Consider the following 18,916-nt stretch of genomic DNA (forward strand, 5'->3'; position numbering starts at 1 on the left):
AAGACTGCAGTCTCAAGATTTGGGAAATATCCATCATTGGAACATTCACCGTTCATTTGTTCTGCTTGTTAATCATCTTCAGAGTTTTACAAACGATATCAAGTCACGATGCTTATGAGCCAGCCAATGCCAACAAAAAGACAGTGCTGCTAGCATGAGCGTACATGTACTTGTGACACGCAATTCATGTGGACAACATAATACATTGTGAAACGTAGCAATGAACACTTTTTCTTTTCATATCCTCTGATCAATCCTTCTTTTTTTTTTTCTGTCTGTCACACACACATACAATGTAGCATACTGTAAAAGTGGAAATTTTTGCGGTGTTGATCGAAATTTTCGCTCATTTCGCGCAACCAGAAGCTAGCGTGAAAATAAAAGCACACAAATATTTTTGTATGCCATATGTTCCAGTAGTTGATGTCTTGATTCCGCGGAATTATAAACACGCGAAACTCTTCTTACCCAGCCAAGCGCGAAAAATTAGTCGCGTGAAAATATCCACTTTTACAGTATACATGTATGTCCACAAACACACTAACAACACAAACAGACTCAAGAGAAAGAGAGTACCAATGGTACATGGGAAAGGTGACTTCTCCATTCTGACAGTGAAGCGTATGAGTGTATGCACCAGAGCTACCAAGTCTCACGCATTGTGAGTGAGACTCAAGCATTTAGGGTCTGTCTCACGATCTCACGCATGACACCCATTTTTCTCACACATTGGGAGCATAGCTTAAAGAATCAAAGTGAGAGTTGCAATTGAAGGCATATTTCCCTTTTGTTGTTCAAAACAGGTAAAAAAATAGTCGCTTAAGTATGAACCAGCTTGCACCATTAAGAGCTAAAAATTGAAAAAGCTCCCTACTGTGGGAGGGTGAACACACACCCTCCCCTCGCTCATAACGCTTCGCTCCCTCGTTCATGCACATGCGTGCGCGCTGAAATGCTGAGTCATGAAAATCTATCTCACAAAAATTTTTTGAACTGGCATCTATGTATACGCAAGATCTGACAGCACTATAGATAATGCTACCAGCATATCAAACACTACCCTACTTTGTAGTTCTCACAAACTATAATATGTTCAGGTAATAAATGGAAGACTGCATCGATGTTGTGATGAAGAAGATAATGAAGATGAGCTTGCCGATTTCTAAAATTGTATTGTGTTTGAATATCAGAAGTTCAACATTTCAGCAGCATCCTGTCTGACTCTCATAGTCTTTGAATAAGCTGAAATCTGCTCCTCATTCATTTTCCGGGTGCTGTTTGTTATTCCGAAGGTTCGCTATTCCGAAAGTTCGTTATTCCGAAGGGTCGTTAATCCGAAACACACAAATTCCCTATACCTAGAGGTTCGTTAATCCAAAAATGAAAAAGGGTTCGTTAATCTGAACGTTTGTGGCGTTATTCCGAAGGTTCGTTATTCCGAAGATTCGTTAATCCGAAAATGAAATTCGGAACACAGAGATGCCAAGTTCAAAAACCTTTTATGAGTGAGATCTTTATGACTCGGCATCTCGGCGCTCGCGCGCATGCGCGCACGAAAGAGGGGGGTGTCCCCCTCCCATGGTAGGGAGCTTTTTTGAATTATTAGCTCTTAATGATGCGATCTGGTGCATACTTAAGTGACTATTTTTTACTAATTTTGAAGGCAAAAGGGAAATATACCTTCAATTGCAACTATCACTTTAATCCTTTGAGCTATATGCTCCTTATTTTTGGCCCAAATTGCAGACTTCACCAGATGCGTGAGAAAAATGGGTGCCATGCGTGAGATCGTGAGACAGACCCTAAATGCTTCAGTCTCACGCAGAATGCGTGAGACTTGGTAGCTCTGGGAACAATGAACCTTTGGAATAATGAATCTTCGGGCTAAAGAGCTTTCGGAATAACAAACCTTCGGAATAACAGCTGTAACCCATTTTTCATGTAGCACAGTGCCATGCCATGTCTGTTGAATTGACGTAGAGTTCTTTTAAAATGCCTAATCACCTCCAGCTTGACAACTCTTTCTCTCTAAACTGTGTCTGTCTGGTGGCTGGCTTTCATTTTGTTTCTGTGACCAGTGTCTGTAAAATACAGTAGAAATCATACTAAAATTAATGTTTGAAAAATCTGTGAGGCTTTGTGATATGTGTCAGACTCTGAGTTCCAGTGGTATCATGCATTTTAATTAGGTTTAATTTCTGAGTGAGATCCAGGATTAATGGACTGTACACTGATAAACTGTCATACTGCCCTCTGTGGTGACAATCTAAACAGCTTTCACACGGCGGGTACATGCATGACAGCATCAGTTTGTAAACATTGATCTACGTTTAGATGGATGAACATCAATGTGTGCTGCGTGTGTATACATAGATTTGTCATTGATTGTGAATATGATATCACTTCGTCAGGAATATGCACTCACCAACACAATGACCTTAAAATTGAACAACAACCAAATATGCTGAATAAGAGCATTTATAGACAGGATAACTAGTGCAAATACCTTCAGGTACAGCATGTAAGGCTACCTCTGCACAGAATGTGCCTGTCCATGCTTCCACGTGCATTTGTACAATGTATGTGCATGAAACAGCAGGCTGTTGTGAGGTACAGGTTACAATATCCTACCCATTGGTTAGGTCCTCATTTTAAAGGTTTTTTTTCTTCCAATTATGTGTATTGAAATTGTATGTGTCTGTGTTTCTCGGTGTGTTGTGTGCATGTGTTTACCTATGCATTCAACAATTGCATTAATCAATTATTCTACAGCTGTACTTGTGTATTTATTTGTAGGCCTGCACGTAAACATGCTCATTTCATTAATGCCTCAGCAACCTAACTGTTGACTTGAAAGGTTTAGAATTGTGTTTCAGTAGATTTCTGTTTATTAATTCACCCAATCCCATTCAGACTGGTAGGCCTACATATGAACATATACGAGTACAAGCAATGGCTCTATAAACGCATGTACACAGATATGATTTGCGTTCTTCTGAGCTCATATTCTGCCATTGCTCAGATCCAAGGTTGATATTTCTCCTACAGCAAGTGATGCATGGACGTCCCAAATGAATTGTCTTTGAAAGCACAAACACACACACACACACACACATTTAACCCCCCCTTATACAGGTGCCAATGGAGTGTTTTTTCAGGGTTGATGGTTAGGCCAATAGTAAACCCCCCCCCCCAAAAAAAAAAAAAAAATAATAATAATAATAATAAATAAATAAATAAAAAATAAAATAAAATAAATAAATAAAAAATAAAAAATAAAAAATAAAAAATTCAAATTTCATGGATGCTGTGATTCTTTTTTTTTTTTCACACATTTTTTTTTTCTTCTAATGATCAAAAAAAGTTTGCATTGGGGGAGGGGCAGGTGATCTTTACAGACATGTTCACTAGTTCACATTCACATTCACATGCACCTGAAATTGATATTTTTTACCTCCACCAAGGAAGGAGATCATCGGCATTGGTTTGTCTGTTTGCAAAATACATGTAACTCAAAAAGCTGTGAACGGATATGTATGAAACTTACAGGAAAAGTTGATAACGGCACAAGGAAGAGATGACTCAATTTTGGAAGTGATTCCGGAAGTTTTGTGAAGTTTTCAAGGATTTTTAATCTTTTTGCACATAGGGTCAATGAACTTGGGAGTTCAAGCTGCGTGTATTTGAGGTTTGCATATGCACTCTAAAGCATGTGCTTTGCTTTAGCAAGGTGCTGTGTTGCTGAAATATAAGGTTTTTATATTGGATTGGGAAATTGGGCGATTTTCAGCATATGCATGTTTGTATAAATCATAATGGGTGGAAATTAGCTGCTTGGCGGAGGTCTGCACTCTATGAGTGGTTTTCTAGTTTAAACTGAGTTTGCAACATGATGTAAAAACTGCAAAATATTAGTGTCTTTGGACACAAAGACAAGTTAACTAGTGTGATCCGCATAGCAATGTGAAAATCATTCCTCCACGATTTATTTATTTTTTTGAATATTGCCATAATTTGGCCTGCATGGCGTGTGCAAACAGCATGCTGAGACATTGACAGCATTTTTTGTTTTTGTTTTATCCCACAAAGCAACTTGCTACAGTAGGTCTGCACACTTGAATTCCTGTGGCAAATATAAAACGGATTTTTGCATCATGATGCAAAATCCAATAACTCCTGTGTGCGAATGCAGCTGCTAACATGTAAATGAAATATTACCTATGTAGGTACAGCTGTATCTCGATAGGTAGAATATAACCCTGGGGGGAAGAACATTGTGTATTAACAGTGTGCTCACATAGTCAGCTCTATGAACACACTGTGAGCACACTGTGGGACACTGTGTTTCTAATCCAGCACTGTTTCACACTGTGTTCTTTCTAGCAGAGTTCACTCCAAAGCAATTAATGTAATGTCAGGTTACAACGTTTTTCCAATATCATAGCTTGTGGTTTCCAAGGGGAAAAAAAAAACATCTGCTTGCAGAACTGACTCGTGCTGAAAACTATCACTATGACAACACAGAAGAAAAAAACAAACAAACAGAAGAAACTTGATGGCATTAATCATTGCTGTTTACAGACTTGGATGTCATAACTGTCTATCATCTTCTCTAACTACGATGTCAATGTACATTGTCAGGGACAAGGTAAGTTTTGTTATCCTGTTTGCATATCCTGATCATGCAGGAATGTGGTTTGAATACATGGATGATCATTTCCTGTGGAAGATCTAAATGAGAGAAACAGAAATATGATGAATATGATCTGTTTCTTCTGACTTGTGCATATCTAGGTTGTTGTTTTTTTTTTTCTGATCTTTTTTTTTTGGGGGGGGGGTGGTTAAGGGGTATTAAAATGTTAACAAATGAAGGGGAAGATAATAAATTTATTTTTTACCTGTTTTTTTTTGCCAGTAACAAAAGAAAAATGTTGAACAGTTATTGTTTCTTAATGTAGCACAGAATAAAATCTAACCTGCAGCCAACTAACTGCCCACAGTGGTCTCCTTTCTTTGGAGATCATTATTTGTTTATTCCTCATTTTTCATTGCAATAGACAGTCAGATTTTATTCTAGATGTTATATCATGTATCTTTTTATCTGTCTATCTATCCATATAAAGATATATATATATATATATATATATATATATATATATATATATATATATATATATATATATATATATATATACATACACATGTATATATATATATGTATATATGAATATATATTATATATACATATGTATACATTATTATACACAAATATGTGATACCTATTGATTTCTTACGCATAGCCCTACATGATACTGCCACTTAAGTTACCCTGTACAAACGACATTTTTTGCATCTATCATATATAATGCACATGCACATCTAAAATACATATATACATACACACATACATATAATGTGTATGTGTGTGTGTGTGTGTGTGTGTGTGTGAAACATCTTGTTACAAAACAACAAAGCATCATACCGTGGAATGCAAAGAAACATGATTTGAAGAGTTTAGAGTTTATTGCAGTTCTAATATATCTCAGCTTGCTTCACACAGCACATGAGAAGGTCAAAGGTCAAAGGTCAGTCTCTTGTAATCCACTACATATTTTAAGTATGTTACATAACATATAACATCAAGTCCTATAATCAATCACTGTGGTTATCTTTTGATGTAAATTAATCACTTAAACACTACCAATAACCAGTCCGTAAGCTTACTAGTTAATTGTTTAGAAACGCTCTGCAAAGTCAATCTGTCATTCATTCCATTTGTCAGGTACACATTATAATTCAGACATATATATATTTATATAATTGTAACCATATGGAGAAAAACTTCAATTAATAAGCTCACAACGTCTATGAGTAAGAAAAGCAAAGTCCAGTATATCATTATGTATAGAATAATCTTAAATATATGTTCATATCTATTCATAGCAATGTATTTGCATGTAATAAAGTTATTTTGTAAAAGTTACATTGAATAACTGTTCTGCTAAATCAACAGTTTTCAATCAAGAATATATACATTTTGTATGCAATCAATATTTTGCACATAAAAACCACAGAATAACTCTTAAATTCAAAATAAAAAGTCCTACAAACAAATTGCACAAATCATCTCAAAGCTTGTAGCTGAAAATATATGAAAATATAATTTTGTTGTTCAAGGTAACACACACTCGGCTATGATAGCACATGTCTTACTCAATCTACACTTGAAGCCGAATACACACAAATGAAAGCCAAAACAAGTGCAACTCTGCTACTAACAGTTACAATATGCTTCATATTTTATGAACCTTTCATATTATACCCCTTATATTTCTATATCTCCAATATATCATTAATACATGATAAATCATGCATCATCGTCACTTCAAAACTGTCAAAGCGCATTCTCATGTCATCAGAGAAACACAATCTGAATTACATTTAGTGAAAAATTCTAAATTGATTATTGGCATATGTCTTTTTTAATCAAATGTTCAATTTCTGGAAATGACTTGTCAAATGTAGAATAACTAGTCTCCAAAAGTAGTTGAGACACCTGAATTTAATTTTTTGAGATGGAAAGGGCTTTGCAAGCAAAAATTCTTTTGTTTCTGCTATAAACTATAATACTAGACCAATATGATTTCATTTTCAATTCATTTTTTTTTTCATTTTTAGTTTTGTCAACAATTTCCTCATTATGATGGACTATTTTGTCCTAACTGCAATTCCAATGGAGCAAATTATTTCATATATACATCAGAAATGCTTTACACTTCTTCATCCCCCTTACTTGATTTTGTTTACCTTCAGAAGTCCATCTGTATAAAAGTGGTCTTATATATTGTTTTCATACTGGAACCATATTGAAGGTCTTGTACAGATTAGACAATCACACATTTCTTATTTCCAGTAAAGTTCATAAATCATATTTTTCTTTCATCTTGTGCTAAGACAGGTCACTTTTTCTTTTGCCTGTGAGGATATGCTGAAGCTTTTTGAAGTAGATTTGTCGATTCAAATGCTTGTTTATTTCTCTCAGTCAACTGTGATCAAATAGGTGTTCCAGTTACAATGTGAGCCATGGTCCTCACATGCATGAATGTGTATTGTTATGCTGTGTTTGTTTGAAGTTCCAGTCATGTAGAAGGGTGGCAGTGTACTCACCCTTTTGCCTAAACAGTCTCTGGTCCAAATTGATTATATTAAACTGGAATAGAATGATTTCCCTCAACTTTGACGATTCAAAGATACCACCAAACCCTGGTTGCGGAATGATGATACTCAAAGAGAAGTATAACCGAGCAGTACAGTCTTACATGTTGACATGTAATCATGCACGCACAAATTCTGTCAGTCTGTAAACTGGATACGACATTATCATAGACTATCAAAATGAGTATGCAGTAATGCTTGCAGTAATATTCGTTGAGTACGAGAACACAAGATCAAACTTTGATAAATTCAAATTGCCACACTCATATACTCTTACATGTCACGTAACTTATATATTCATGTATGTTCAATATATTTGACCATAGTAGATATATATGTGTACTTTTATCATTCCACTATATTACTGTTGAGTATAGAGTTGAGAATAAATATGAAGTATACTGGGTATACTGATTTGTTATAGTATTTCTACCCTGCATGAGGTAATATATTACCATAATTTGCACGTGAACCTGATGGCCATAAAAGAGAATGTATGACACAGCAATACTTAAGAAAGATCTGCAGATATTAAAGCTTGTCAAAATGAAAGTTTCCAGCTATAAATAATTCAGCCCTTAATTAAAAAAAAAAATGCAATTACCACAGACAATATCGCGGGGGGGGGGGGGGGGGGGGGGGGGGGAGGAGATGAAACCTAAAAGCATCACAGCGGTAACATGACACTTCAAAGCAGAATAAAAAACTACGACAGGTGAAACCACACTTTACATCTGCATAGAACATACAAGTCTTGAATAGTCTATAAATGGTATCAAAGAGTTCTCACTTCCACAGTGAAAATGACCTAACAGCAATCAAGACAGTATAGCATCTGTTGGGGGGAAAAAGGGTGGAGGAGGAGGAAGAGGAATAAGGAGAAAAGGTGACAACGAAAAAAGAAGAGTACGAGGAAAATACACTAAAAAGAAGTGATGGTAATAACAACAATAAAACTGGTAATGAATATGATAATATAATATGATAATGTACCTGGAGCCGGAAGAGGGAAGAATGAGATTTCAAACATAGCTAAACAGAAGGAAGTGTAATTTATCAATTTTCTCTCAGTTCCCTACAACAATATTTCATTTTTTTGCTGCTGTTTATTTAGCCTCAATGTCTATTACGATGCTACATGTTGACTTGTGAACATTTCACATATCTATAATCAGCCATACAGTTCTTGTAATAAAAGTGATATTGTTCTTTTTTTTTAAACAGACAGCTAGTTTGCTTTCAATATGTTTAGAAAAGGACACACAACGAGGACATGCAATAATAACTACAATCATTATTCTTATTATCATTATCATAATAACATTGATCATAATGATGATGATACTAACATATCACTGGAGTTATACTATGATGCCATAAAGACAAAGATGAATCATCACACTATCTCTATGTCTTTTCAGCACAAAATCATGTTCATATGTCTTTGAATTATCTACTGTATTACAAAAATATCACCATATTGATTACATCACCCTAAAAAAAGAGAAATGAGTGTATTTATTATCTAAACTTCACATTATATACTTTATAGTTAAAATTTATCATGATGTACAGTAGCCATACTGTGATTACCTTATTGGCTGCTGTACAGTGGTCCCAAGATTTGTTACCATGGTAGTTTTACAGCGTGTATTTGTTCAATGGGAATATATGATCCTAAGAGCAGTAATTCACACACATCTCTGTTTGGTATGGACGCTGGATTGAAAAAAAAAAAAAATCATGAATGAATGTCCATGGGCCTTCACATTTGCCTCTATATCTGTGCCATTGTCCCGATTATTTATGTTTTACTTTTTGCTTGTTTGCTTGGTTTATATTTTTATTTGTTTATTTTTGTTTGTTTGTTTTTTTCTTTCTAATTGAGCAGGGAAAGAGACGAAGGAAGATAGCTTGTGGTACAGCCATGATGTAAAAAAAAAAAGCCTCTTTTCTCAATAAAGTATATTAATCAGCCTACAGATTTGTGTCCAACAATGAAAAAAAAATCAAGAGCTTCATGTCATAATACAAAATCTTTTGACACTCAAATATTGTTATGGTACGGTTCAGCAATCTAAGGTTCCTTTGTATCAGTCTCACATGAAAAACTTCAACATTATTCGAACTCAAAAGTTTTGATGGCTCGAGGCTAGCTGGGTCAATATCTAAGTTCTGCAGCACAGCTGGGTGACCCACTACATGACACAGCAGATTGAGTTATAGGAAAGACAAATGAAATGCTTGCACAAACAAACTAACATAACAAACACACTCTGATAGATTTTGTACGATATAGCACTCTTGCAATTAATAAAAAATATATATATACTCTTTGTTAGCACAGCCTCAAAAACAAACTAATGCACAATGAACAGGATGGTGATATAGACAAGACTTCAGCAAGTAAAGGTTCAGGGTTTTTGGTTAAGATTAAACCTCTAAAGGTGAGCACTGTATATGCTTTTGGTTTGGTATGCTATTTCAGACAATTTTTTGTTTTCATAGTCACATTCTAATCACTCATGAGATACACAAAAATGTTAACCTTGTGTACAAACCCTTGACAAATTACAACATTGAGTATGCTGATGTACTTCAATAGCCATACATTCACAGTGAAACTCTTGTATCTAATTAGTAACATATATCAGAATCAATGATGGCTAATTTCATTGCCAGACAAACTTCAGCCTGCTGAAATATTTGATCCAAGTGCCGAACATTACTCTTCAGTCTCTGCTTCTATGCAGTCAAGATTTGGCCCATTAGAGATGATCATCATAAACTTAGTGTAGTATTCAACTCCTCTTTATGTTTCAGTGGACTTTAAAAAGAGAGCAAGATCAACAAACAATACTAGCAGTTTCAATATAATCACATATAAGATGAGAAAGTTACGAAATTTCTAAGTTTCATTATGGTAGGGGGGAAAATATCAATTCCAAATACTTCAATGCAAACTTTTTGTAGAGTTGCTATACCTTTAGCAGACTTTGAAGACTTTTGAAGGAAAAGGTGTCGTGGTTGATGAATTCTAAATGAAAGATATGATATTCATTTTGTTATCACATACAGACCAACTAAAGGATATGACATCCTCACATTAATTATTTTGCATATGTGGTTGTAACCAGTATCTCTATTCTTTTTTTTTCTTTACACTTAAAAATTGAAGAAAAAAAATAAATACTTTCTGACAATATTGAGGAAACTTCTATCATTTTATTCTGTCGGTTTGATTTTGCTCTGTTGATAAGTATCATCTGAAACTAGAGTGGGTTTCACTTTGATAAATGATATGATTATATAAAGATATTGCATAATCAAACATGTACATCTGTAGTATGTCTTTGTAGCATCTTTTACATCAATGCTTTACCATTGGTTTGGAGTGTCGGTATATATCTAAACATTCTGCTTTACATCTTTTATACAGACATATTGCACTATTAAAAGATTTCATTCATAATAAAACAAGTTGACTCACTCCTTTTTAAAGTGTTTGAATATACTGAAACTTTTCTAAGCCATCCATCCAGCATGATGCCCCCCCCCCCCACTCCCCACTATACTTTCACTTACAGCAAGGATATCACTGGAAACAACCTAGATGTGTATGAACTAATAAAACTTGCATATTTCCCTCAGAAGTTTTTAATAAATCAACTTCTAAGACAAAGGGGTCTCTTGCATAATTGATACTGCACTACTTTTATTTGAACCCCCCAAACTATACACCTGTATCATGAATAGAGAGATGACAGTGTTAAAAGAAACCGATATAAGTTTGCCATTGGACAAAACATTATTCAGTTGTCTGTCCAGATGTGTGACTAATCTTGAAATCTCTGTTTCAGGAATGAACCACACGGTGCAACTACAAAATAACACACCACTTCTTGAGACACTGACAAACACCATCTTTGTACATACATTACTATAAAGTCAAAGTTCTTTCCTCAATTTCTCTCTACTTCTAGGATGTAAACGGCAGATTGAACAAATCTCAGTATGATAATGCACTTAAAACAGCAAAATATGGATGAAAACGAATATTGCATCTCAGCCTTGTTAAGTAATCGCATCCTTCTACATTAGGCAGTCACAAGCACACACACTCACACACACACACACATGCACGCACACACACACACACACACACAGCCAATCCAACATTATATTTTCAATTCAACATTACCAGCATCGGGTAGAGCACGAGCATTGGTTCAAAGTTCTCTGCTCACCTGCTGCTAAACACACAAAATTTGCAACACGTCTTCTTGCTCAGCTGGAAAGTATTCGGACACAAAGTGTGCAGCTTATGCTTGCTCACACACATTCATGCACACAACTCGGACATATACTACAAAACTATAAATTTGTCCACATTTTTTTTCCATAATATTCATTTGCGGTATACCTTTGATCTTGGTAAGAATAACTTCCACTAGCTTTGTGCAAAGCGAGAGAAACCTTTTTTTTTTTTGTTCCCCGAGAGCAAGACAGCATCTCTGGGTAGAGTTCTTTGACATAAAGGTATCACCACTTGCTCTCAAGTTTGCCCCATCGGCAGCAGTCAATGAGGGCTGGTTTCACTCTCCTTGAATGAGGTCCAGTTTGTATGGTATGAATGTCTCATGCCTGAAAGCTGTGCATGAAAAGTCCGAGGAGACAGCTCAAGGAGGGAAGGAAGGAAGGATAGACGGAAGGAAGGAAGGAAGGAGAATGAGATATATAGGAGAGAGCAATTCTCGACTAAAATTTCCAGCTCACTCCGGGTTCCCACGGGCCGTGACACCACCGATAAGAACAGGTGAATCCTAAAACCATTGCATCCACATTACATGAAGCAGAAGAAGAAGAGTCATCATCACAGATGGTTGTGGAAGAGGAGGAGGAGTGTAATGATGGGAAAGGTGGCTATCCGTGGTTGGTTAGCCGGCGGGATACGTACATAGGCGTGTCATCGACGATTCCCCTGTGTTAAACTGCGATATTCGCCTTCTCGGGAATGTTTCTTTCTCCGCGGGCGAGAACAACCTTTGATCGTGCGTCATCCCAGATATACGATGATGGCGTCTTCCCATGCAGGTGCATTCGACGAAAGGCGCAGGGATTCTCGTCAGGGGGGAAGAACCCAACCTACGAGCCGATGACACAGGGCACGAAGTTGAAGAGGATGAGGAGTGTGATGGTGAGGAAGGCAATGTAGAGAAGGAACATGCAGCCGCCCATGACTTTGGTCATGCGCCACCTGTTGGCCGCGATGGTGATAATGACCAGTAAGAGCATCCCAAACAGGAGGAGGATGGAGCAGAAGAGCCCCTTGCTGTCCACCGTCGCAGCCTGGCCCCCATTGATGATGCTCCATAGCAACCAGGGCATTGGAAGTCTGCATTGAGGGTGGATTAATGGATGACAAAGTAATTAGAGACATCAAATTAATCTCAGTCGAGAGAACAAGCTCTCACTATTTGTTATTGTTAAGCAGAAAAAGAAAATAAATTTAGTGATGCCATGTAACAATTATCCATTTATGCAACCTGCCTCTGTCCAACACAGATGAAACATATCATGCAAAGTAACATTACTTTAATACTTGAATGCTAACTTTGACCTGGCTGATAAACCTTGGAGCCTTTCACTCTAAAGTTATCATGTGGTTCATGAGTGCTTACACAAAAATCCACAACTTAGCGACACTGCTACAACAAAAATTGACTTGGTCAAACCATATCTATCTCATCTGTATGTTGCTCTCATCTTGATATATTATTTGCATTCATGGTCCTGCTGAAAAGCAGCTTCTCCACTGCCGGCCATTTCTGTAATAATGGAGTACATTGGTAATCTAAACTAGGCCAAAACAAGGGGCATTAAGTATGTGAGCCTCTTTCTCCCTTTTTTTTCAAATCTTAAATATCATTTGTGATCTTCACATCCTCAGGCACTTAGCTTAATTTGCCAAGCATTTTCACAGCATTCAGTAATCCAACCAATCCTGACCTATTTGTAAAGTTAGCAAGCCCACTCGGATGTTGCAAAATGACTCTCAGTCATATTACACAGAAACGCCATAGTGATGCAATTATGATTAAGGGGATACGGTTATCTCTCTTCATTGCCCACAGATGTCCATTTCTGGACATCTGTGCTAACTGGTGAACAAAGAGCAGCTGGGGTTAAATGATCGTTCCACCGTCTGAAGATCGGGGCAGTAACTTAAAGGGATGGGTACAGTTTCCATCCAGATTGAGTTTGAGGTTTCCAGTGTTTTTGGACGGTGATTTTGTGAGATAATGAGAAACTTCTTATGAAATAAGAAAGAGCATATAATTCGAGAGAAATTCAAAGTTTATTTGATGAAAATTGGTTCTGAAATGGCTGAGGTATCAAAAACAAATAGATGAGGAATCTTGTAAGTGTATTACAGGTGGCTATCTCGGGATTTTCTAATGTATTCTCGTTGTTTGTTTCTCTTGCTCTTTGGCTCTCTTTTCACGTTTGTAAAATTGTCTTCTCTTTTAATTACGTTGTGTCTAGTCTTATGTTCTATCGATCGTATCATGGTATTTGTGTTTGAGATGTGGAACAATAAAATAAAATCAAATCAAAATCAAATCAAAGTGACCCTGATAAAAGGTGGCAAATATGTGAAAACTGATTAAAAAGATAATGTCAAACCCTGCTTAATATATAAGATATCATGAGGATGAAATTTTTGTCACTGATTTGGCATACTCCCAAAACCTTTGTAAACTGCCACTTAGGGCAGATCACTTAACTCAAAGATAATTTTGATGCAATGAATGGAATATTTCCTGTCCGTACTATTCCAAAAGGAGAGCATTTCATAAACAATTAGCCAATAGGAGAGTTTTGAGCCCATGACATCATTACCTCATCTCATTTGCATATGCAATAATTGTAAGTGACATCTCTTTTTCATAAAACATGCAAAATTCATGAATTTCATAAACCTCTAGTACACATGTACTCTTCACAAAATTTCACCACTTGTTGCATGTTTCTACACTATTCATTGGAGGCAAAACATATATGGAGAGGATTTTTTTTTTCTCTCTCTCTGTATGAGTAATGCCAGCTAGCGAGCAGTGCGGCTTCTCTTACCCGACTGTAATGTCAAAGATATTGCTGCCCACAGAACTGGAGACCGCCATGTCCCCGAGACCCTTCCTGGCGACGATGACGCTGGTGATGAGATCCGGGATGCTGGTTCCCGCAGCAAGGATGGTGATGCCCATCACCTGATGGAAAACAGAGATTAGAGTCCAGCGGTCACGATCACATTCCTCATCACTCTCATAAAAACGCTATGCAACAAGACATGGTGGACAAATTCAAACACGCACCAGCATGTATGAATGTTGGCATTTTTACAATGTACATCACTCTAAACATTAATACTGTAAAAATGGAAATTTTCGCGATGTTGAAATTTTGGTGCATTTCGCGCAACCACAAACTAGTGCGAAAATAAAAACACGCGAATATTTTTGCTTGCCATATGTGCCAGTAGTTGATGTCTTGATTTCGTGGAATTAAAGACACACGAAACTCGTCTTACCCAGCCAACCGCGAAAAATATATATCCACTTTTCCAGTAGACAGTATGATGTGTTTATGTATGTATATGCACACAGTTTTAATGTATATGTTTATGTCTTAGTATAGGTGTATGTGTTTACCATTGTTTATTCATATCAGAATGTATCATTGTTTAAATGTGTCATTTTAATGCTTTTCATGGGTGTTCACTGAACGCTTTCCTCATCTGGTCATGAATTTTACATGGGAGATTTATGATATCACCACACATTCATTTTGTTTCAGATATGGTACAAACGATATATGCAATATGTCTTACACTATTGCAACCAATTATGTACTCCTAATGGAAAAGCAGCTTTTACGCAGTACTCCGCCTCAGCGAAAGAAGACATACAAACCTGTATTCAGCTTGGGCTAGAAATGCATTCACTTATTAGCTAGCATAGCGCTTCTGCCAAACATGCAGATGACTAGATAAGGTGCCTGAAACTCGGCATCAATCAAATTTGTCAGGTGGCTTTCTTGTGCCTTTCATTAATTTCAGAATGAATGGAATTATCATAATTCTGTACATTTTCCTACAGAAAAAGCAAAAAATACGCTAAAAAGCACTTACATTGTGATAAGTGAAAAGTTAGCAAATAATTTTGCCGTCACATTTTACGATATCAATTTATTTCACTGTCGAGCAATATTCTACTCATATACGTCTGATCTGCAAAAATAATGGATGTGGTTCATAATTCATGATTAAATTCTACTGATGATAGAATATACAATGAGAGAAGGAGAGAGAGAGAGAGAGAGATGAGAGATCGAGCAAGCCAGTTGCGGTGTCAGGTTGTGTTATCATGGTGCCGGCTTGAGGTGTGAAGATTTTCTGCTCGCAAGTACGGCTGGCTATGGGTCAATCAGTCTCCTGACGGAAGTCTACACTCCTTTGTACCACCGCTGACAAATGCTTTCTAATGTATGTAGGAGTGTATGCTCTTGTGTGGATGGTCTACAAATTTCTAGGTCTATGTAAATGCATATTCAATTAAAAATTTATTTTCACTATTTCAACAGAACATACAATGCAATATTTCAATATCCAACATGCAGCTGAATAATGTACAAACAGCACAAATGACATTATGTTCATATTTACAGTTGAACCTCTCGTATCCGGACAAGTCGGGACCAAGGCTCATCCGGATAAGGGATTTGGCCGGATACGGGAGACTCAATGCTTTATACATGTACACACATATACATACACATGTACTGATGTAGCCCATTGTAGTACCACATGTAGTAATGTGTGTACTGCAACCTTTTCATTGTTACATTTGGGGATGTTTCGGGATGTTGAAATGTCTGAAGGTAAGCAATTTGGAAGGAAATTTGATGCAATGTATGTTAATCATATTGGAAGTAATATGTAAATCATGTGTGTTTGGGTAGGAGTTCTCAAGGAGTTGGGAATCCCCCTTTCTTCCCGTAATTATTAAAAAGAAATCACGGCGAGATTGCGTCCGGATAATAGAGAGATCCGGATAAAGGGAGGCCGGATAATAGAGGTTCAACTGTATTAAAGATTGCCCCCCCCCCAAAAAAAAAACCCCGACCCCCCACACACAAGCAAACACACACACAAACACACAGACATATATATATATATACTGTCAAACCTGTCTTAGTGACCACCTGTCTATACTGGCCACATAAAGCTGCCGTATACAATCACTAAAAACAATTCCCTCCATGATAAAAAAAAAAACATGTTGAAGAACCTGTCTATAGCAGTCACCTGTCGATAACGGCCATTTTTTTCCTCTCCCTTAAGTGGCTGCTTTAGACAGGTTTGACTGTATATATATATTCTGTACAACAACAAAAAATAAATAAATAAAAATGGAGGGGCCCACTCATGCAACATGTCTGCATCCATTCCATATTTGTTATTGCCATGTCTGATTATGTAAGATCTTCCAGTCTGCCAGTGTGATCCAATTGCATACATGAGAAGTCTGTTTGCTGATTTCAAATGATGGGTGAAAGCCTTCCACGAAACTAACTGCCTAAATAAGATTGTCTCTGTCTTGAGCCTTTGTGCAGTGTATCTACCCTATACTGGAAATCCATCAAAAGCCTTGGGCCAAGACTAGGAGCATCTATCATCAAATGTGAAAGCTGACTTTCATTCTCAATAGATCAATTTCCATAATTCAGCCCCGGCCCAGAGTCGATATCGCAAAGGATGTGTGCTCAAAAAATTGACTGCCATGGCAACAGTGCAATCAGCGGTGCTCTCATACATGATTTGTGCTAAATGAGCTCCATACGATTATGAAAATGTGTGTGATTGAGTCAAAATGGCAATGATGTAGCAGAATACGCCTCTTTTACTCCTCAGAGAATGAATACGTCGATCTGAGCAGCAGGCTGGCTCTTGGAGGCACTCAAAAGGAGAAAGCAGGGGTGGATTGAAATAATTGTGATAGCAAGGAGAAACTGCGGAATGTTCTCGGGGCATTCTGGGTACATGCTGGCTGCATCAGAGAATTTGATGTTATCTTGTCCGTGGTGAAGTGTCTTCAAGGTATTGTCCCTTTCCGATATAAAGATGGTATAGCGACCACACCCACCGCGATGTTGATGATAAGAAGAGAGTGAAATTAAACAATGAAAAGTAAAAGGACAAGAGCAGAGAAAATCGTACATAAGGACATGAGTGTTTCACTCAATGTGTATTATACTCTCAAGTACATGCTTACATGTACAGCTCAAAAAAGTAAAAGAAAAAGGAATGAGTGTCAAATTTTCGAAAAGCATCACTTCTAGACAACAGGATTCATATAACTGTTGAGTGAGAGGAATATATATGTATATATTGTTTATATATCTATATAATCAATCAAACATTTGCACAGTGCAGAAACAAGAACACAAAAGAGAGATGAGTATAGAATTAGATAGATAGACAGACAAGCAACAGGTGGACAGAGAGCAAACCCAAGAGAATCAGGAAGAGTAAAGAGAAGAATAGGCCTTCTTCATATGACAGGTATATCACATGTTTCATTTAGATATGTTTTATACTCTGTAGGTTTGGCTTGCAGATATGAAGATCTTGTGTGGTACCAAATGGAAGTAGAAGACTATATCTCACAGATAGCACATACTGATATCACTAAGATAGACGAAGAAGTAATGACATGTAATGCACGGGGCAAAGGTCAAAGGGCAAAGAGCCATGCTATAGAACTAGGACGGGAGACAGAAAGGGGAGAGAAATCACGTCGGGATCTTTGTCGCTCGACTACACCACCTCACTGGATTAATACTCCTGGTAATAGCACCTACTATGGCAATCAGCCAAAAACCTCGCAAGCTGATTGGCTGTCGCCACGGCAATGCGCTGCTAAAAACGGGTCCCAGTGAGATCAAGTCTCGTGCGCCCCAGATCTACCCTCCTACGAGTGGGGGTGGGCCTCAACTGGCTGCTTGAACACATTCCCGCTCCCTGGGAAGTTTCGGGAGCGCGAGCAAACATTACAGGAAGTTAATGGCAACCGATGCCATCATACATACAGAAGAAATCAAAGTACCCATCATGAATAATGCACACCATTTCTTTAAAGTTTTTGCATTATTGATGCTCGCTGCGTGGGCACCAACATGGCAATTGTTGCCATAAGTTTCCCCAGACTAATGAAGATTGGGGGGGGGGGGATGAGGGGCTGGCAGGGGGGGGGGGATCCCGCACAGAGTTTTTCCACAATATGTGATGTAATATCTTGAAGACTTCTAAGAAGTGTGATATCCCTAGGAAATAAAGTCTACCGCCAATGCATTAATCGAATCTGTCTTCTCTAAGTGAACGATACATTTCTCAATGCCCTCAGGAAAACAGTGGCTTCGTTGTTGACTGTACCTATTGCCCCATTGTCAAAACCAGTCGTCCCATTCAATTGACACCATTCCTATAAATCAACACAGAATAGACAAGCAGGTAAGACCTATGATTGTCATCATTCTCATCAATTATGTCACAGTCAAATCATTGCCACCTTCTTTATTCATGATATAATATGCACTGAAAATAATCCATCAAATTGCTGACATGTTTCTAAAATGGACA

General features: G+C 37.3%; 1 protein-coding gene across 1 annotated transcript in view; it reads right to left on the reverse strand.

The window, feature by feature from the left end:
• Window positions 1-12,360: 12,360 nt before the first annotated feature.
• The window catches only part of LOC139721685 (sodium/potassium/calcium exchanger 2-like), a 107,926-nt gene continuing 101,370 nt past the window's right edge, over window positions 12,361-18,916 (reverse strand). Inside the window, exons 8-9 of the mRNA XM_071633015.1 lie at window positions 14,350-14,486; window positions 12,361-12,610 (exon numbers count right to left, since the gene is read on the reverse strand). Coding sequence (XP_071489116.1) covers window positions 12,361-12,610; window positions 14,350-14,486 — 387 coding nt within the window. The remainder of the gene's footprint in view (window positions 12,611-14,349; window positions 14,487-18,916) is intronic.

The sequence above is a fragment of the Diadema antillarum genome, unplaced genomic scaffold (genome assembly GCF_040938485.1).
Source record: "Diadema antillarum isolate AM-2024a unplaced genomic scaffold, OU_Dant_1.0 scf00000147, whole genome shotgun sequence".
NCBI lineage: Eukaryota > Metazoa > Echinodermata > Echinoidea > Diadematoida > Diadematidae > Diadema > Diadema antillarum.